At 42.0% G+C, this 22944-nt stretch overlaps 1 protein-coding gene across 1 annotated transcript in view; it reads left to right on the top strand.

The window, feature by feature from the left end:
• Window positions 1-22944, top strand: part of TAF1B (TATA-box binding protein associated factor, RNA polymerase I subunit B) — a 133080-nt gene that overhangs the window by 52120 nt on the left and 58016 nt on the right. The window contains exons 10-12 of the mRNA XM_075598345.1: window positions 14597-14744; window positions 19539-19716; window positions 21745-21788. Coding sequence (XP_075454460.1) covers window positions 14597-14744; window positions 19539-19716; window positions 21745-21788 — 370 coding nt within the window. The remainder of the gene's footprint in view (window positions 1-14596; window positions 14745-19538; window positions 19717-21744; window positions 21789-22944) is intronic.

The following is a 22944-nucleotide window of genomic DNA, read 5'->3' on the forward strand; positions in this document are numbered from 1 at the left end:
AATTGGCACCCCCAGAATCACAAAGAGGGGGTTTCTATTAATACGGAAATCAGACACCTCTTCTGCCAATTGGAGAATTTTGTCCCATAGGTGTTTAATTTTAGGACATTCCCACCAGATATGAAGGATGGGGCCCTGGCCGCCACATTCCCTCCAACACAGAGGCGAAACACTTGGATAAATTGCATTTTGTTTTACCGGTGTGCAGTACCAACGATATAGAATTTTATATACATTTTCCTTAATCACTACACAGGTGGAGTTTTTACCTGCTGCCTCCCAAATAACTCGCCAAGTTTCTATATCTATAGATATGTTACTGTCCCTCTCCCATGCCAACATATAATTGTCTGTTTTAGGATCACTAGGGATGTTAAGGATTGCATGGTAGAGGATAGAGGTGGTTCCCTGGGTTCTTCTTGCTCTGTTTCGTTGAGTTGCTGAATAATAACACTGCTGTGAGCCATTTGAAACACAACTGCTTCAATCCCAGTACTTTCTGTTTCATTTGCCTGAAATCTTAGTTCTGCAGGAGGCAACCTTTAGAATTTCATAAAAGAAGAGTTTAGAAATCCTCTCACTGGCAGTTAAACTGGGGGAGGATTGTCCGGTATTAAATTGCGGGAGTGTTACCAAAGAGGCCTGACATTTACTGAAGTTTTGCATGGTTCAGGCCTGCCTTCTGAGTTTCACTAGACCACATGTCCGTGCCATTGGAGTAAAATGGTGATAAAACCAGCCCAATTAAGCAAATGGGGGCCAATTAGCTGATAATGGAATCACTACAGCTTCAACCGTTAATTTTGTTATGCCGTTGCAATTTCATCTTTAATACAGATGTAGCACGGGTTACAGTCCCTAGCTCTGCTGATGAACAAGGAAAAGTCTGTGGCTCTGGGGAGCGTGTCTGCTGCGATAGAGCTGCGGAGGGCAATCCTTCTGCATGGGACCCCCCGCAGCATTAATCCTTCAGTGCCACGGACTTCTGACCATGAGTGGCTGCCGCATCCACAAGACACCAAGTTTTGCTACATCTTTAACGCTACAAAAGAACAATGTTCTAAGCAGGAAGCACCTTTTCTTTCAGTTACTGCACCTAATAATAAGGGAAGAAAACGTTTGAGAGGCACTTGGGATTTTCACAAAATTCTAATAATAGATAAAGATAACCTGATCAACAAATGACACAAAAATATGATACTTTTTCACATTTATTTTCCACAAATGATTCAACATTCAATATCCTAGTGTGAAAAAGTATATGAACCTTTAGATTCAGTACTTGGTGGCACCCTCTTGAGCAGCACTGACTTCAACTACTGTACAGTAAGCGTTTCCTGTAACTGCTGGTCGGTCTCAAACATCAGTTTTGAGGTATTTTGATCCATTCTTCCTTACTGAACTGCTTTAACTCAGTGACATTTGAGGGCTTCCTTGCATGGACAACTCGCTTCAGGTCTTGTGACAACATTTTGATGAGTTTTAGATCCGGACTTTGACTAGGCCATTCTATAACAAAGAATTTCTTCTTCTGCAGCCATTCTTTTGTAGATCTGCTTGTATTTTTAGGATCATTGTCTTGCTGCATGACCCTCTTTCGCTTCAGCTTCAGCTCATAGACACATAGTTTGGCATTCTCCTCTAGAATCTTCTGATACAATGCAGAATTCATGGTTGTGTCGATGATGGCAAGCCACCCTGATCCAGAGGCAGCAAATAAGCCCCAAACCATCACACTCCCACCCCCATGCATGACGGTTGGAATGAGGTTTTTCTGTGCAAATGCAGTTTGGGTTTTCGCCAAACATAACATTTCCCATTGAAGCCCAAAAGTTCTACATTTGGACAGACGAGTCAGAGAACATTGTTCCCAATGTCTTGTGGACCATCTATGTGCTCTTATGTGAACTTCCGACAGCAGGAATGTTCTTTTTAGAGAGCAGTGGTTTTCTCCTTGCTATCCTACCATGAACACCATTCTTGTTCAATTTCTTTCTGATAGTTGTGACATGAACTCTCAAATTAGCCAAGGCGAGAGTGGCCTACAGATCATTGGATGTTATTTTGGGGTTCTTTGTGACTTCCGAGATGATTTGCCAGTTTGTTCTTGAATAGATTTTGGTAGGATGACCACTCTTGGGTAGAGTGAATGTGGTCTTGAACTTTTTCCATTTTTAGGCTAGCTTTCTGACAGTGGATTAGTGGAGCCCCAAATCCTTAGAAATGATGAGCATCCTCCGATATTTCTTTTGTGGTATGACGTGTTTCTACACACCTGTATGGTGAGGACCAAACTCACAACGTTTCTGATCTTTATATAGGGTGGAGCCTCCCAAACTCACACCTGAAGGTCTACCTAATTATTTAAACACCTGATTCTAATTATCCCCTTTCATTTAGTTGATAAAACCAGGGTTTCACTTACTTTTGCACATACCCTGACTCTTAATTACTCATTGTTAATATAAACCCTATTGGATATTTAAGAAAAGACTGGGTTTTATTCAAGATGTTAAACATGGAAAAACGATGGAATTTCTGTAATTATCATTGGGGCTCACAAACTTTTTCTTGCCACTGTGTGTGTATGTATGTGTATATATGTATATATATCTATCTCTGGAATGTTTTTCAGCGATGAAAGAAATGTTGATTAGCCTGTTCGCCTGTTTGCAGTGAACCTTACGGTATCCATTGTGCCTTTAATTCCTCTGTTAAAAGCAAAAATCCTTGATGATCAGAATATTACTAGAAGTCTACCAACAAGTTTTAACATTCAACCTTTTTAATCTGAGATTAAACACACGCATGACCCTCCTGTGGTGAGATGTTACGGGAAGGGTTCTGAACTGGTTTGTGGGGTTGTATTAAGCCTCAAAATTAGAACCTAACAGATATAAACAATTATAGAAAAAATGTAGAAAGACATTTTATAATTGACTCTTTGCAGCTGCATACAGTAACTTGCGTAACATTATCACATGGACGACTTTGTAAAAGAAGATATTTGTGTTATTTGGTGGGGGAATTCACTAAACTTTCTGCCACTGAAAACGAACATCTTCATCGCAATCCAGAGGGTCTATATCAGGGGAAACTAATAGGTCAGGGTTTAAGGATATCTCTGCTTCAGAACAGGGGGTTCAGTCAATGACTGAACAAATGATTGAGCCACCTGTGCTGAAGCCTTAAAACCTGACCTGTTGATGACCCTTGAGGACTGAAGTTGGCCACTCCTGGTCTATATAATCTAGGACAGTGCTGCTCAGAGTTCAGGTACCCAGGATTTACTTTTGCCAGCCTCATCTTAATGCGATATAACACACACACACACACACACACACACACACACACACACACACACACACACACACACACACACACACACACACACACACACTCACTCTTTATTAATGCAAAATAGATTATTACATCATAAGAAGATATTAATTCTTTCGTTCTTACCTTAGATGCTTCGCGGTGAGCTGGGGGCAAGAGACACAGGGATTGGGGGGCGCAGAGCTTGGCATTTCAAATACGATCACATAGTGGGGCACATGGGGGAATCACACAGCAGTAGGAGGATATCAGAGCAGTGGGTGCAGGAGGAGAACAGAGCAGTGGGTGCAGGAGGAGAGCAGGGCAGTGGGTGCAGGGAGAGGAGCAGTTTATCGCGAGCAATTATGTCTGTCACATCCAAACAAAAAGTATTGAAGGGCCCCACCATATTGTCTTTCATTGGAATGATGTCATGCCTCCCTAGACATGCCAAGATCAGGACTGTCTATTGCTCGTGCATCTCTATGGCTGAAGCCTTGGTCAGCCGGTAACTCTTCTGAGAATAAAGCTTATATCTATTCCCTTCTCTTGAGGCCTTCTATTCAGTTTGGAACTGAGATCAATTTTGGTACAAGAGATCATTAGCTGCATCAAGGGAGGAAAACATTCCTTTCCTTTCTCAAGACCAGAAGAAGAGACCTCAATCATCAATTCAACCCCCAACTATATTTTTGGGAATCTTGCCTGTCCGGAGGCCCACACTATTCCACTGGGAAGATCGCATTAGCCTCCAGATCATAAGAAAAATCTAGGCAGCGATTTAGACAGTCGCACTACCAAAAAACAAATCCTAAAAGAGGTGAAGATCTTTATGGCAAAATGTGTAGCAGGTGCTGCCTGCGGATTCCAGACAGATTTTTGGGGAGACAGATTTCAGGGTAATGTTCATAGTACTGGGTTTTTATTTTGTTTCTCATGTATAGCGCTGCTAGTGTAAAAAGTGCAGCACAGAGACATTTTGCCGGCCCAAGTCCCTGCTACATAGAGCTTACAATCTATTTTTGGTGCTTGAGGCACAGATATAAATGTGACTTGCCCAAGGTCACAAGGAGCTGGCAACAGGGTTTGAACAAGGCTCCCCTGCTTCAAACTCTCATTATTATTTATTTTTTTCTTCAGAATCCGTGCCTCTCTCGCTGAGCCGCTCCACACACTTAAAAGAAAATCCACTAATATAGTCAAATTGTAGCCTACATCAATCGATAAGGCGGAATAGAATCATCAAGCCTTCAAGGCAGTCGCCAAAATTCTAAGTTGGGCACTGTTATGGTTCCAGCCATAGCACCAGTACATATTGCTGTAGCATTAAACACTATGTCAAACTTTCAGCAGACAGGCAATATACCCAGAAGAATGGTCCCTGAAAGAGCTCTTCTATCAATTCCTAACCAGCTGGTGTTGACCATCCATAGATTTCATGGCTTCGAGCAAGAATTTCAAGGCTTAGGCCCCAGACATGTTTGGCGCTTGCTTGCGGAAGCGTGCTGACGCGCGCTCCCGCTCAGCACTGAGCCCCTACAGCCGCAATTAGAGCGGCTTTAGTAGGGGCTCACCTGCGCTTCCGCGCGCTTGCGGAAGCGCAGGTCTTAGGGGAATTTTAAATTCCCCCGCTTGCCGGCGAGACAGGCCGGTCACGTGAGCGGTTCGCCCAATGAGGGCGAACCAGCTCCGTGACGTCACTGGCCCACCCCCGGCCAGTGACGCGCACGCCCCCGGCCCACCCCCTGACGGCTGCTGGCAACTGCAAGGCCAGGGAAAGCACCCGCTTTCCCTGTGTCTCAGCGCGCCTCAGCACGTCAGCAGGGACCATGGACTCGGCCTTAGAGCTTCTTTTTCTTCTAAAGAGTCATCAAAGCAATGGGAGTACATACTTTGTCAACCCCATGAAATTTCTAGTATGTAAGTAAGTCTGCAGTTTCTCAGGAAGCAGAGGGTACTCACAAAGATGAAGCTGGAAGGTGTAAATGTGGCCCAGGAGGTTATTGAAGTTCAATTGCCACCAGACACCTACAGGGTCCAGTACTACTCTAGGATCTGAAACGCCTGTCCCTGACAGCATGAAGGTTAAGAGGAGGTGATTAAGAAGATTAGAATCTTTTACTTTTGTGATTCGGATACTACTTCACTGCAGGAAATCTTCAACATTCAAGGTATATTACAGGGTTTGGAGAACACTGAATCGGTGGTGCAAAAAAAGCATTCTCATCCCAGAGATAAACCTGTGATATCCTCAGATTTCTTCAGGAGGAGCTACATAAGGGTCTTAGTTGGAGCGCTCTGAAAGTCCAGGTCTCTCTTAGTAATCTCTTACATAGGCCTTTCACAATAGATCAATACATACAAGTGTTTATCAAATCCAACATTTAGTGGTCCAGTGCCACCTTGGTACATCAATGTGGTTTTGGAAGCATTAATGTCAGCATGGTTTTAACCTTTTAGCTTTAGTAGAAATGACTGACCATAAGTCTTTCTAATGTCTATAACGTCAGCAAGAAAGGTCATTAAACTAGGTGCTCCATCGAGCAGCTCACCCTACTTTGTACTTATTCAAGACAAAATTGTGAGAAGAACCATGTCCAACTTCATTATTAACGTGATTGCAGATTTCATCATGTTGTCCAAACCCAAAGAAAGCTAGGGAGAATAAATTGCATACTGTAGATGTCATAAGAATATTAAACGTATAGGCTCAACATTTACAAGATTCCAGTAAATCCAGCAAGCTTTTCATCATCTTCTTGCGTCAACGGGGAATGGCAACCTCCTAAAGTTTCTATTGCTAGATGGTTAAGAAATACCATCCAGGAAGCTTATCAAGCAATGGACAAAAATTGGCAATCAAAATAAGAGCCCACTCAACTAGGGCTGTAACGGCCTCATGGGCAAAAAAAACCCCTCAAACAACCATGGAACAATTGTCTATAGCAGCAACAGGTTTCTCTTTTTAGACAGTTTCCAGACATTAAAAGTTTGTTCCTCTCGCTGCTTTGGATGCAAATTTTGGGAGGGAGGTCCTTTAAACAGCTGTTGCATAATTCTTTTTTCAAACTTTTTAGTTTGACTGATCTGGGGGGTGCGAAAGAAAAGGCAAATGATTCTTACTGATTTTTTTATTTCTTGTACTCCCTCCCCGTTAATGCATGCTTGGTTTCACATTAGCCAAGGCGAGAGTGGCCTGCAGATCATTGGATGTTATTCTGCGGATTCTTTGTGACTTCCTGGATGATTTGCCGGTTTGTTCTTGGAGATATTTTGGTAGGACGACCGCTTCTGGGTAGAGCGAGTGTGGTCTTGAACTTTCTCTATTTGTAGACTAGTTTTCTGATAGTGGATTGGTGGAGTCCCAAATCCTTAGAAATGGGTTTGTAACCCTTTCTAGACTGATGAGCATCAATAACGGCTTTCCTGAGATCCTCAGAGATTTATTTTAATCCTGGCATGACATGTTTCCACACGCCTGTATGGTGAAGACCAAACTCACAAAGTTTCTGATCTTTATATAGGGTGGGGTCTCCTTAACTCACACCTGAAGATCTACCTAATTATTTAAGCACTTTATTCTAATTATCCCCTTTAATTTAGCTGATTAAAACCAGGGTTTGTGAATAAGAAAGTAATGATGCTCTGGATTTTTTTAATAAAACCAGTGGTAATTCCTAGTATCTTGATCTCTTACTGTTACCCACCACTGTGCTCTATTTTTTATTAAATAATGTAAAAGCCATGAACACTTAAACTTGCAATGCAGGATGTAATATTTATTGCTTTGTGACTCTTAAGGTTTCACTGCTTACCTGCAACTTTGTCAGTGACAGGTGGAGTACAGGGCATCCCTAACCAAGTTACCAGTAGAGGTGGAAAAGTTGAACTCCATTAAATATTTATTACACCCTGCATTGCAAATCTGCGTCCCTGTTGCTTGTTATACCGACATCAGGTGGGTGGAGGCGGAGCTGTTACAGGTCCGTGGTTTTCAAACACAGTTCTGGGGAACAAGAGTTTACATGGAGTTCCCTAAGGAATATTTGGTACTGGCTGATAGCTTGCTCTTCAAGATCCAATAAGTTTTTTTTGGCCATTACATTGTTATAAGTGACAACAAATATAGAAATCTGTTTATTTATAAAATATAAGCCCTACTACAGCAATCATTATTTCCGTTCATATGATTAGTTGGTTGGGGTTTCTCAAAGTCCCAGCCTTTTGAAGGGCTCCATAGAGTCGCAGTACAGTTAGGTTCCACAGCTCTGGGACAGGTTGAAAACCATGATCTACAGCAGGGGTGTAGCCAACTCCAGACCTCAAGGGCTTCCAACAGGTCAGGTTTTCAGGATATCCCTGCTTCAGTACAGGTAGCTCAAGCGGTGGCGCAGTCAATGGCCGAACCAATGATTGAGCCACCTGTGCCGAAGCCTTCAAACCTGACTTGTTGCTGCCTCCTTTGCAGCAACGGCGCCATTTCTTCCATCAGCAGAAATTACACTCCGTTTTTTTTCCCCCATGAACAGAAACAAAAAATGACCCAAACCTCCCCCCCCCCTGCAACATGATAAAAAGAGAAAGATGAGAATTTGTGTAAAACGCTTTAGAATACCTGTTAATCACTTAGCTGCCAGGCCCCTTTGACATCAAAGCGGGGTAAAAAGATGCATCACCAAAATATGTAACTGTCTTTGAAGCGAGTAGGGGCACTGCCGCTCTAGCAGAGAGCGTGGGTGGTACACAGTAACGATCAGGTGCAGGAGCGCCTATATGACTCCGTGAAACTTTCTTACTTGGAAAACTTCACTGTCAGCAAGGGTGAGGCTTTTTTTTTTTTTTTTTCTTCTAGCGAAGCAGGAAGTTTCTGACAGGGTTATTGTAATCGGGTTTACCTGGGGAGTAAGCGGTTGAGCAACAGAAACTCTGGCTTGTCCTTACCTGTCTTCAGCATGACCTAATCGAGAAAACAAAACCATGATATATTTTGTGAGATTTCTATAAAACATTTTTCCCAGCATTTCAAGGACGGTCTGAAGTTTAACTCCCATTTTTACAGAAAGGAAAAAAACAAAACAAAGTGCCTTTCAATGTACAGTATGATTAACGTGATAAGGATTTCAGGAAGCGCTCCATATGTTAAGTAAACCCGTTCAGTGTATTTCTCTGCAGTCAATAGGTTTACTTCTATGCAGAAGATTCTTTTCCTAAAGGGGAAAAAAATAAGAAAATTAAGTGCTTTGTTCTGTGAATGAAAAGTCCGCCATGAGCAGGTTATTTTTCAGTATTTAAACAAGCACTTTACAAATTGTATTATTATTACTATTACTTTATTTGTAAGGCATCAAGATTTCAGTACAATGAGGAGGAAAGACCACAGCCTAAAGCAACATAGAAAATTCTTGCAAGCTAATTCATACTGGTGCATTAGGTAAGGGGGTGGTGGGATATGATGGAATAGGGTTGCCGGACGTCTTTACAGCAGGGGTGCTTCTCTCCAGTCCTCAAACCCCCCACCCCCCCAACAGCTCAGGTTTTCAGGCTATCCCTGCTTCGCCTGAGCATCTGATTGAGCCACCTGTGCTGAAGCATGGACTGATTGAGCCACCTGTGCTGAAGCAAGGATATCCTGAAAACCTGACCTGTTGTGCGGGCTTGAGGACTGGAGTTGAGCGCCGCTGCCGTACAGTATATATGACATTGTCCCTTCTTTCTAGGACAATAGGACGTCAATGAAATGTCTGTCAGGTCACATAATTGTCCCGTATTTTAGCGCCTTGATGTGAAATGCCTGAACGTAAAATTACTGTAATGAAATCTGTTATAAAAAGGTTGTTGATTTCTACTTGAGTGTAATAGTTACCTTTTCCGATAGATGTCACCTTACTACATTATTCAAATCATAACATTACGACGCTGCCTGGTCATCTGATAATATAATGACACCCACCCCCGATAGGCGTTCCTTTTTCTCCCACCTCTACGTGTTAGTTCACTGCGTGTCTTGCCCCGCCAAGAGCAGGGATGCTAAAATCCAAAGAATATAGCTGTCAAGCGGGATATACCATTCAGCTTGAAGCATTTGCAAATCATTCATCGCTCATTATGATGTCACACTTTCATACTGGATTTGGGTGTCCCACGTTATAAAAACTTCAATGTCACAACCCTGTGATAGAAACTTTCAAATACTGTACATTAAGGCAGGGGTTGCAATCTTTTCCCCCTGCACCCCCCTGCCTGTTCTGCCCCCCCTCCCCCAGGTATCCCCCCTTCTTACCTTGGCTCTGGCGTTCTGACGCCATGGCAACGCGGCATCACGTGACCCCGCGGCGTCATTTGATGTCACGCCTCCAAAAGCCGCCTGAGTGAAGTTTACAGAGGCCTTTGCTGCTGCTCCCCGGGCACTCAATTTAAATGCCTTCGGGAAGCGTGCGGGGAATCTGTAAATCCCGCGCCCCCACCCTCCCACAGAGAATCCCGGACGCGCCCCCCCAGTTTGCACACCCCTGCATTAAGGGTAGTGCAAGGTATGGCAGGGAAGCATGTTTCACACAGAGAGAGAGAGACTAAACAAGAAATCATACTCTGAAGCAGGTGTGCGGGAAAACTTCTTAACGTAAAGCGTGGTGGAGCCTTAACAGTAAGGGAATAAAAAAACTGCATCGACCCAAAGTTGAAAGATGAAAGGAAGCGGAGTATCTTATAAGGTGTGTGATGTTTCGCAACAGATGGGAAGTGGGCTGACAAGGTGGGACAAGTCGTTGTTATCCTCTGTCAATTTCTGTTTTCATCAATTGTGGAGAAAAACTGGGGCATTTTCATCCTTTGGCATTGTAGCAAAGTATTTTGCTCCTAGTTTGTCCCGTGACTTGTGGCGTGTCAGTAGGAGGATTTGAGGAGGTGTTACATGTTCAAAATCAATGTATCAAATTGTTCTTTTTCTCTCTTGTTTGTGCCAAAAAGCTGCCAGCTCTGAAGTGGCCCAAGTCTATCATTCTGAATCAGATTAAAAAAAAACTACTTGCTAAACTTGACACGACGGTGCTGCCAAAAAAAGGGAGCCCTGTGTGAAAATAACATTTCCTCCGCAATGACTGGGCTCCTACGGTAATTAAAAATGGTGGAAATGCATGTTATAGTGAGAGAGAAGTTAGTGATAGGGTTGCCAGGTGTCCAGTATTGAACCGGATTGTCCTCTATTTGGGCACACTGTCAAGTAAAGAATTAGAGGTATTACCTCTCTGGACATAGTGACCTAACCGACTTGGGGGGGGGGGGGGATTTCCCTGAGCAGGGCTGTTAGCAGCTAGGTAATACAGCCAATATCGGTGCAGAGCGGTGAGAGGGGTGGGTGTGTGTTTGTGTCTCGAGCGCGTCGCACTTTTCAGCACTGCCCAGTATTTTTGGAGAAGCCACCTGGCAATCCTAGTTAGTGTTTATTTGTGACGCAGAACACAAAACGTTTGGGGATATCGGTCTAGTGCCTTCTTTTGTCGTTCCATAAATTGCCAGTTTAGCAACAATATTGTACAGATACAAAGATCCATTAAAATTGTTTAAAAAAAAACAACAAAAAACACGCTGACACTTCAACTGCTTGTGGCGGTAGTGTCCGTCTGCTGACATATACATCGGAGTGATGTTTTCTATTAAAAAGTAACTTCCAAAAATGAAAATAAAAAACACCTGCCCCCAGTCTGATTGCAAAGGAAGGGACAAACTGCTTTAATTGTAAACTTTCAAAATCGAGGAAAGGGGGAACCCGGGATGCCCCCATATACTGTACCTCTAAAAAGAGTTTCAGTACTATTAAGAGAAAACAGGGTTAGAATGCGGCAGGCAGCAGATGATCAAGGCGGTAAAAGATTCATTATGTTGGGCTGAAACATTGACAATAATTGACTACTTACTGCAGGGGGGCGCAGCTCCAGTCCTCAAGCCTCTCCAACAGGTCAGGTTTCCAGGATATACCTGCTTCAGCACAGGTGATTCAATCCGTCCCAGCTTCAGCCCTGGTGACTCAATCAGTCCCAGATTCAGCACAGGTGGCTCAATCAGAGGCTCAGTCGAAGTCTTCGACTGAGCCTCTGATTGAGCCATGTATGCTGAAGCTGGGATATCCTGAAAACCTGACCGGTTGGGGGGGGGGGGGCTTGAGGACTGGAGTTGAGCACCCCTCAGTTACTGGGTGATATATAGTATAGGGATAGATAGAGAAGAGTCTTCTCTGCTAGTGCTCAAAGTGGAATAAATTGCTTCTCTTAGGAAATGGTTAAATAGCTATATAGCCTAATTATTTGTTTCAAATGCACCATTTGTTGTTGGAGGATCCAGGAAATGTATAGAGAGTAAAACTGTATTAAGGTCAAATATGCTCAAAATTGGGGGTGTGGGTAACACATAGAAAAGGGATGTCAAGGGAACCTAAATAAACTAGGGACCCTGACCCCTATCTAAATAATAACTCCAACAGCCCTTAGAGCTAGAGCATAAGAATAAAATACAGTGTCAAAGACAAGTACTCACGACCCTTGTACATACGGTCCTTCTGGTTCTGGCGTGCTCTCAGCCCGACATATGTGAAGTAGGAAATCACCCTGGATAGGGGGAAAGATGGCGGTGCACAGCGTGCCAACAGGTGCCTCGTGCGTTCCGGAAGCAGGAAGTAAAGCGGAAGCTGGATGGCGATTTTCAGTGCAAAAATTTAATGTACAACAATGAACAGCAAAGACATATTATTAAAAAAAAAAGATCATCTTGAGAAAGAACTCTGACGCGTTTCGTGCATCAACTGCACTTTGTCAAAGAGTAAATAACCTTTCTCGGGTGCTGACCTTTGAAGGAGATCCTCTACCGGAAGTCCCGCCTATCTCTCACTCATTGGTTCCTCCATGATGGTGTAGTGACCAATCGAGGAGCATGGTGAGGTGAGTGGCAGTGCTGGCGGTGAATGGAGCTCTTCTATTGTCTATACACCCTAAAGCTAAAATACAAACATTGCAAAAAACTTTATCAAGCAAAAAACTTTATCAAACGGAAAACTTTATCAAACAACAACAAACATTAAATCAAACACGTCGCTGTCATCCACTCAACACATATAGATACGAGTTTAAAATATAGAGGGGGGGTGGAATGACCAAAAGGTCATAATGTGTGCACCTTGCACTATACTAATGTGAAAGGAGGGAAAACCTAAATATTATAACCTGTGTGATATAGGAACAAAAACTGCAATAAAGTGTTGGTTTTTTTTTTAGGTGGTGCTGGCAGGGAAGAGGTTAATGTTGATCAAAAAGATAAAGAAAAGCTCCCTATACGCCGCACTAGAGATCACCTAAATCTATGTTAAAACTGAATCAGGTATACATACACATTTGTGCCAGACCGTCAGGTTCAAAATTTAGTGAGCCTGTGGGTCTGTCATGGTGAGCAATAGCGGTTGATGCAAGATCACAAAGTATGTGTCTTGTACTGTGAACCATGAACCATACAATGATTAAGGAGTAGTCAGAGTGTTGTGCTTCCTAATGAAGTCTCCGAAACACTCTGAGAGGAATTAGGCAACAGACCTCTCCGATATAGCCAGCGTACTAGGTGGTAACGCTTAGCTTGCCCTACATATGTTTCACCTGTAGTGGCTTCATCGGGGGCCCCCGACTCCAATGACTCCAACTTGTTGCTTCTTCACAATTAATGGCTCTAAGGAATAGCCGCCAAGCAGTGCTGTATTTGAACAAAATATTTGGGTTTAATAAACAAGAGGCAACAGTAGAAGTTGCAAAAAGACCCTAAAACTAAGGCCGCACATATAGTGCCGTCGACGGCGACACAACGGGTGATGTCGCCACAGGCGAAAGTTATATTTCGCTGGACGGCAGCGTCGCGGGTTTCCTGGCATTTGATTGGTTCAAGGGCTGTCGCATGAGGCGACAGCCCTTGAAAAATCAAATTTTGCCGGCTACCAGTTTTCGCGACGTTGCTCCTTTGCATTGTCGCCGTCGCGCTTACTATAAGCGCATGCTGTGGCAATGCATTTGTTTTCGGGCGACGTCGCCGGCACTATAAGTGCGGCATAAAGGTTATGTTGACCAATCATGCAACAGTCCGTGTTGTGCTTAACTGTCACGCCTGTGTATCTGTATATCAGTAACATGGTAGTTTGACTTCTTCTTGCTTCAATGGTATTGGTAGTGAAGGGTGAACTTAAGTGTCCTAAGAACAATGCTATAGTACATGTAGCTTCAATGTAAAGCTGCAGTCCTATACTGTATATTGGCCGTATATTCAACCGGAACAAAACTACTCGTTGGAGATCCAATGAGTAAAAAGAAAAACTGGAGAAACTAAAATACCAAATAAACCATGTCATTGTGCACTGTAAAATAAATAAAGTACACTAAATTAGGGAGGCAAGTTTAAATGAATCCAAGCTAGGGGACACCGAGCAGAGCACTCCATCTAATGCCCACTGGGAGGCAAATTCTGACACCGTCCCAGTGGACTCGGCATGAGCGTACTATAGGACCAAATTGAAATAAGGGCATTGGTATGTTTAAAACAATATCATTGGTGCCTTTAAAAATACTATATGTATATATCAGTCCTAATGTTTGTAAATATTGTAACATGGGTTTTCCAGTCTGCATTATCTCTCCCCTTAGCCCTTTTTGTAATTGACTTATCCATATGGGATGGACTTGGATACATTTGATTAACTTCTCATTGGGGTGGGAGCAAGCTATATATTGGTGACCTGCCCCCTCTCTACCCCCTACTTCAGTGTACTATTGTAGCTGAAAACAATGGATATTTTTCAAACCTGATTTAAAAATGCTTATACTTCTCTGTAATTTTTACAGTCATTCGACCAACGTGTTCCTCGCGTTTGGAGATCTGCACCTTTAAAACAATAGTATAGGGTTAGCTAATCCAAACTTGCAGAGAAAAATAGAAATACTGCTACTTCTCTGTAATGCTACGTACTTGCACCAGAACATCCACATCTACTGTATGTCTCAAAGAAAACATTAATACAGCAGAGCTGCAATATATCTTTTGTCGGAGACTTCCAACAATACCTGGCACACCAGTCTCTTTGCCCATTCATTTTTGGGATATCCAACCGAGTCGCTTTCTGCAAGGAAGGGAGGGGGCAGCCAGAGGGCCAAAAATAAACATGTTTCCTTGGTGAAAAATCTCTCTCTATGTATATGAAATGAAGTGTTTATATTGTATGATGCATCTCGACGCTAAATCCTTTGTTTGCTTTCAGTCTTTTCCAGTATATGGTGATATAATGAACAAGACGTCGGAACTTGGAGCCTTTATGGATTTGCCACGGTTCCCACCAATAACAGAAAGTTGCTTTCTTCATCCTAATATCCTCTGTATGAAGTATCTGATGGAAGCCAACTTGCCAGGTAAATAGCTTTTCTTGACTACAATGGCGGTGGAACAATAAATGTGTTAGCCTCAAGGCACAAAACAGTTCATATTGTTTTTGTTGTGTTTTTTTGTTTTGTTTTTTAACTGTTTATATAAAGATTTTTCATACAGTATTTTAAGAGCGAAAATAAAAAATCGGAAGGGAAAATGCTATTTATGCATGTATAGTATTATGGTTTTTTTAAATGGGATTGAAGCAGGGGGATCTCAGGAGCTAAACCCCATTAAGTTCAGCTCCGGGGATCCCCTGCTTCCTGAGATACTGTAGGGGGTGCCGGTAGCCACTCCGCTCGGCCAGCAGGGATCACGTAATGGCCGCTTTTCAAAGCTTGCGGGAAAATAGGAAGCCGTAGCATCACCCAGGGCGACTTCTTAATGGTCCATGTAACACTGGAGCTTGGGTCTAGCTTTAAACAACACAATGAATAGTCTTGTTCTGTTGTGTTATGTGTATGGTTGTGTTATTATGTGTAAGGTGGGTATCACAATCACGCAATTATGTGTCACAATTCTAAATGTGCAAAACCTTCTCACAAATTTGCAAACTTGGAGAATTGTAAATATTTAAAGCTGGTGAAATAGTTGCAAAGCTTTGAAACTTTGCCCAAAACTGCCAGCCGCTAATATCTTTGTTGAAAAGCACCTTGACAGCAGCCTCGGCAAATTGTTGGCAAATATTTATTAAAGAATACAAAACAAGTACCTGCGACAGACTCCATTAATAAGGGTACTAAAATCGGGAGCCACCCTGTTTTTGTCCTCTCATGGAACCCGTACACGCCCGGCACATCCATTGGGTCCTCGCGGATCCTTGCTCCGCTTCCAGTTGAATCCTGCCTTACATCCCCGGGAATTGGCTAAGTATCTCAATAGCCACTTTCTATTCAGAACGTACTGTGCATGACCTTGCAAACAGCTCTGTACACCAGAGGCTATTACCCACACTGACTTCATGCCTCCTGTAATGAACTGTAACACGCATCTGTAGTCAACTATTTTTGTGGCTTTACTTACTTGTTGTGCATGATTACATCAGGGGGTGTTTTATTTCATTTCACGCCTACAACACTTTACCGGCCGGTCTGGGGGGGGGGGGGGGGCGGGAGGGGCGATTTATTTGCCTCACCCCCTCAGGTTACCTGTTACAAACCCATTATTGTCTTGGGGATTGTTATTTTCAGCTGTGATATTCAGGATTTGGAGCCTTTTTGTGCAATTTTGTGGTATGTTTTGCTAGATTGGTTCCTTGAGACTGTTTTTAATATATTTTTTTTTTGTCGATGGTTGGCTTTTGTCTTTCAACACAGAACCTTGACAATTCTGCGTCAGCAGAACAAGTTGTGTTTGCCCCTGCTTCATTATTGAGAGCTTTTTTTTCTTTTTCATACAGTATCTCACATTTCAAAGGTAACACTAGAGCAGAATGGAACTTGTGGCATTTCTATGTTCAGGTTCAGCACTTGTTTTAGTTTTGCAGTGAAGAGCGATATTGCTGACTCTGCAGATGTCTATTGATGGTAATACTGTATATCCAGAGTTTCTTGTTAAACTGGAAGTGTGGGAAGTCCAATATTTTTATGGAGTTGTAAGAAGGAGACTTCTGCACGCCGGCACGCTCTAAATCGGGAGTGGCCAACTCCAGTCCTCAAGGGCCATCAACAGGTCAGGTTTTAAGGATATCCCTGCTTCACCACAGGTGCCTCAATCAGCCACTAATTGAGCCACCTGTGCTGAAGCAGGGATGTTCTTAAAACCTGACCTGTTGGTGGCCCTTGAGGACTGGATTTGGCCGCCCCTGCTCTAAATGTTTACAGCATACACCCAGGTCAGATGTTTCTGTCTGTGGCGTAAATTACAAACCGGTTTTCACATAGCGGTGACAGAACAAGTGATCAAATAATCTATCAATGTAATTGGCTTCCTTCGAAAGATTTAGTCACTCTTACAGTGCAAATAGATACAATTATTACTTTATCTTGTGCATATATTTAGCCTTTCTCCAGGAATACTGTATTGAACTATGCAGATCAATGACTTGTGGTTTATCTGTGGCTAATGATGGCGTCATAATTACTTTGCAAACAAAGAACAAAACCAAGAGCAAATTTACCTGTTGCTTTGAATACTGACAAAAAGACATTAGATTTAAAAAAAAAAAAAAAACCTCTAAACCATTTGTTTGCGATGGAAGCCAAAGTTTAAAAACATATTTTAAAATACTTGCCACTAAACATGCTTTTGCCTCACTATTGTTCCAGGAGAGACTGCTTCTTAGTAATTTACTTGAATGGGATTTAATGTTCATTAACAGTCAATAAACACTCCCCCTTAAAAATTAAAAAAAACCATATTTTTTCCTGAGTTTCTGCTGCTGTATTTACTGTTCGTGGAAACCCACAAGGGGATTGGTAAAAGTGACAGCCAGAATTGAGCACACGAGGACCAGAAGATTTCAGCTTCACTTCTGAGAAACGGGGAAAAAAAACTATTAAAACAATCATAGGCTTCTGTTTTAATGGAGAGAGTTAAAGAAATTGTCTTGCTGCCATGCGCAGTGAGCCATAGGCCGGGAGTTATCAAACCGCGATATGGGCTATCACGGCAGAATTGGCGATACCTGAAATTGACGTCAATTGCAGCCATAGCTGATTCAGCCGCGATGGCGCAGGTCGTGACTCCCATGCTTTGATGGCTCTAAAGCCTGATGACATTTAATTGTGTGAGGTTCTAGATGGATGTCATATCTCTCAAGAAGGACTAGGAGAGACTGGAAACTTGGGCATGTAAAAGGCAGATGAGGGTTAATACAGGTAAATGTAAAGTTATGCATTTGGGAATATACAATAGGAAAGGTAGGGGGTTGAAGATGCAACCAAAGAACCTATAACTAATAGGTTACCTATAACCTATAACCTAGGAACCTATAACTATAGAACCTATAACTAATACTGATATAACCTATAACTAATACCACCACTAATAGTGAGTGCACATAGGTTCTTTGGTTGTATCTTCAACCCCCTACCTTTCCTATTGTATATTCCCACTCCCGTGTGCACCCTATTGATTTCTCAATCGGTTATCAACACATTTGGAGATTGGTAGTATATCCAATTACCTCGTACAGTATGTGCATTTGAGAAACAAGAATAAACCGGTGACTTACAAATTAAATGGTGGGAAATTCTTGAAAGAAAATGAGTTAGGAGTGCTTGTAAACAGCAGGCTTAGCAATAGTGCCCAAAGTCATGCAGTAGCTGCAAAGGCAAACAAGATCTTATCTTGCATTAAACGGGCAATGGATGGAGGGAAGTAAACATAATTAAGCCCCTTTATAAAGCATAAGTAAGACCGCACTTTGAATATGGAGTACTATTCTGGATCCAGGCTCACTTGTAGCAGGTGAGAAGATCCATGTAGCATAAACTCATCTCCTTTTTAAAGAACAGAAATATAAAAGTATTTGCATGTAGTTTGTGGTATGAAATGTCTCTAGTGAGGAGAAGTATCCTATTTGAAGTGGCTTTTTTTTATCAGGTGTAGTGCTTCTCTGATGGGAAGGTAAAAAGGAATCCCTTCTAAGGGAGCAGTGGAAGATGTATCTACTGACTTTGGCTGCTGATGGTAATAGAGAACACACTTTCCTTTCCAGACAGGAACAAGCTAAGGGGCATAACAATATACAGAGAAGGGCAGGAGGCGAGGGCTAATCCAATCTCAACTATGAGCATTGGGAGATGGCTTGCAGAAAAGGTGATGTGTAACAACTATGTTACAATTTACACAGCACTGGCTGCTTAGAGCAGGGGAAAACATGAAACTTTCCCTGGGGAGAGCTGACAGACTGAGAGCAGAAAAAATACATAGAGAATACACAATCCTATTCCAGGACAAGTAAAATTTTATGCACCACTCCTTAGAAAAGACTTTATGGAACTAGAGAGTGCAGAAAAGAGCCACCAAATTAATAAAGGTGATGAATAATCTGATATATGAGGAGAGGCTAGCGAAACTAGGTTTGTTTACATTAGAAAAGAAGCGTCTAAGAGGAAATCTGATAACTACATATCGGGGACAGTACAAGGAGCGTTCAAAAGAATTTCCCAAGGGCAGTACAAAGGGCATGGTGTCATCCCTTACGGTTGGAGGAAGGGGATTTCACCAGCAACAAAGGGAAAGGGTTCTTTACAGTAAGGGCAGTTACAATGTGGAATTCATTACCCATGGACACTGTGATGGCAGATACAATAGATTTATTAAAAAAACAAGGTTGGACATCTTTTTAGAAAGGAAAATATACAGGGATATACCTAATTAAAGTAAATATGGGAAGGATGTTGATCCAGGGAATAATCTGACTGCCAATCCTTGGAGTCAGGAAGGAATTTGTTTTTCCCCTTATGAGATATCATTAGATGATATTTCACTGGGGTTTTTTGTTTGCCTTCCTCTGGATCAATATACTGTAAGTACAGATATAGGATAAAGTATCTGTCATCTAAATTTAGCATTGGTTGAACTTGATGGACGTATGTCTTTTTTTCAACCTCATCAACTATGTAACAGTATTTTTGGCTGCAGTATTTGCATGTTTGCTTACATACGGAGTCAGTCCCTGCTCAACGAATGGGTAAGAAAACGAGGAGGGATAATGCTTTGGTTAAGGTTCTAAATGGTTATATTGCTTTTTATAATGAGCTTAATTAATCATTTTGATTTTGTTTTTTATATTAATTTATTTTATTATATGTTTTCTCCTTTTTGACCAGATGAGCTACATAACTGGGCCTGCAGGGTGGTGAAGAAGACAGGTCTGGGTGACACAACTGCTCAAACATTTGACCCTTTGCGTAAAACATCAAACATTGTCCAATACGAAGTTCAAGCTGCAGCCTTAATTACAGTCGTACTCAAACTATTATTTTTACTAGATGATAAAACTGAATGGTAAGTCTACGGGAAATTGGGTAAATGTAAGAATTGGGTAATATTCACAAGGATTAAAGTGCTGCCAAAGGAAAATGGCTTGATAGATGATAAACAGAATTGAATTAAAAAGCTGCCATCTGAATACCGAACAGTATAGGATAGATCAGTATACTATAGGATAGTTGCATTCTACAACATTATAAAGGAAGTTGAATTTGCATACAGGAAAACAAGTTTACCCACTAAATTCCCAAACTGCTTATTTTTTATGCATTTATCGATTTATCGATTTAAAACTCTAGTCCCAGAAATATGTTGCTCAGGCCAAATCATTGCAACGTTGGAAACATTTCCACATTCTTATCATATCTCGGTAAGATCCAGTAACTAGTCCCTTACCAATGTAGTTATGTATTGTATATTCAGTGGAACTTACTATTCTGTTTTTTTTTTATATTAGATAGTGAGCTGTCAAACGCATCTTGAACTCTGAACCAAATGTTGAGATGTGTGCTGCATGCCTAAGTGATATTACACATGCTGTGTATGCTGCCAAGCCGGTCTGGGACTTGAATCCCAGTAGTCAAACTTAAAAGCAACTTCATATTCAGTAAAACGAATATTAAAGTTCAACAATTCTACATCGTGCGAGGTTGGACATGCTGGCTATACGTTGTTATGGGCTGCTACTGAATACGTAGTGTACAGCAGGAGTGGGCAACTCCAGTCTTCAAGAGCCACCAACAGTTCAGGTTTCATGCTATTCATGCTTCAGCACAGGTACTTACTGATCCACCTGTGCTGAAGCAGGGATATCTGGAAAACCTGACTGGTTGGTGGACTTTGCGGACTGGAGTTGCCCACCCCTGGTGTATACCAAACCATTGTGAATGACCTCTTACATGTGCCAATGCACTTTGAAATTGGTTGACCATTATTAAATACTGCCCCCAAGTTGCTCCTCATACAAATAATTTTAGGAGGTAAATTTATAATAATATATGGCGGTAAAAACAGCTCTTGGAGGGGCTGTATGACCTTTTGAATTCATGCGATTGGGTTTTACAAAGCCGTCCGACTAAGATACCTTGCAAAGAAACAACATCATTTTAAAGTTTAAAGATTCACCTTTTCGGTTTTAACAAACAAAGCCTGATAAAACACCACTGGCGAATCATTGCACTTTTCCTGTTAAAATCGATAAAGCTGGAAATTAAGCAACACTTTTTTAAGAACAACAATGGGCTGTAGAGTGTAGAATGCACACCCAGTGAGCAAACTTCATCCTGATTGGCCAAACTCATGCCGTGTTAGTAAATATTTATGGAAATCACCACTAATGAACCACAATCACCATTGATGGTGTGGGGTAAAAGAACAAAATATATAAAAAGCTAAACACAGAATTATACTGTCATTTTGTATGGTTATGTATTATTTTAACAGTGAAAAACAAAGATTTCGTGCATATGGAAAAAAAATAAAAACAGATTTTTTTTTTTTAAAAACATAAACACTGAAAACTGTAATGAAAAATAACTCATGACTTATAATAAACCATTTCATAAGAAACGATCATAGTACAGTCTGCAACTTATTGCTGTTTAGTACCGGCACTACGAATGCTTAGGCCTCGGGCATGGTCAGCGCTTAGGCGCTGAGGCGCGCTCACGCTTACCAGTGAGCCCCTGCAGCCGCAATGATAGCGGCTTTAGCAGGGGCTCGCGCACGCTTCCGCAAGCGCGCGGAAGCGTGGGTCTTAAGAAAATTTGAGTTTTGGCGCTCACGGGAGCGCAGGGCCGGTCACGTGAGCGGTTCGCCCAATGAGGGCGAACCAGCTCCGTGACGTCACTGGCCCGCCCCCCGACACACCCCTGGACGGCGCGCTAACCAAGACCAGGGAAAGCACCTGCTTTCCCTCAGCCTCAGCGCGCCTCCGCACGAGTCACCATGGACTCAGCCTTACACTCAAATGATATGGATTGCCTATGCAGTATGTTAAGAAAAATGCCAGCCATATAATTAGTTGTCTTATGTGTTTTGTAGGGTGTTGTCAAGCCTTGCTGACAAAAGAAACAAAAAGAACACAGGTAATTGACTGTTTTGCTGTATATCAACCTAGTACAAAAATAGATAATATATAGAAATGTGCAAAACTATCCAAAAAGCAGTGGCGGACGAGAGCATTGACTTGTATACCTGCCCAAACGCTCCTTTATACAACACGAGAGAGAAAGAGAAATGAGAACACACCTGAGATACTTAGGGGAAACAAACTCATTTGGATATGTGAAGTATATGAAAATGGTTTTAATTAGGTTATTTGCCCAGTATATACAATTTTGGCAAGCCCAAACTCTAGACCCACGGTATTATATATTTAGTTGTGGAACTGGAGTGCTACTGGGAAAGTGACCTCAAATATACAATAAACAAAGCACATCAAATCTGACCAATTATTTCTTTAATTTCTGGGGGGCGGGGGGTTTAGGCGGAGGTAGTGGTTTATTTTTATTTTCGGGGGGGGGGGGGGGGGGGTTAAACTAGTTTTAACTGCACTGTAGCTCACACGAGCACACGTAACATTAAATGTAAACCCCTTGGGCACCGCATACGTCACGCATCTCATGCTATACGCGTGCTATACTCCTTGTTTTGTTTCCTCTTTTCTCCATGCATTGGAGGAAATACAGAGTAGGTACCTAAAGGGTCTATACCTTGATGTTGTTTCAGACTTGACATGTTTTGGCCAAAAGATTGAACTAAAATACCCATACTTATGAGAAAAAAACACATATAGAAATGAAAGGAATAATTGGTCAGATTGAATGTGCATTGGAGCTTCTTTGTGTACTGTTGTACATTTCCCAGGTGTGTTCTCAGGAATATCTATTCACGTGTTGTGTAAAGGAGTGTTTGCCCCCTGCCCCTCCCCTGTACAACCCTTCTTTCAGGCTCTTGATGGGAGTTGGCTTAGTGAAATGGGGGTTCATTGAAATGCACATTGGCTTATGGTTTGGTGAATCGCTTGCGAACTCTGACTGATCCTCATTTCCAAAGCTTCGCACATCTCTAATAATAAAGCGCAAATATACTATATCTGCCTTCACTGAATGTTGTGTGTGTTTAATGATTAACCATCATATAAACAATGTGCTGTATCTATTAATCTTTTTACAAGATTTCTCTAGTCTTGGAAATATCACGAGAGAAAGAGAGACGCCGCCAGTGGTTCCGCCTTTTCCT

Source organism: Ascaphus truei, chromosome 4, assembly GCF_040206685.1.
Source record: "Ascaphus truei isolate aAscTru1 chromosome 4, aAscTru1.hap1, whole genome shotgun sequence".
In the NCBI taxonomy this organism is placed as follows: domain Eukaryota; kingdom Metazoa; phylum Chordata; class Amphibia; order Anura; family Ascaphidae; genus Ascaphus; species Ascaphus truei.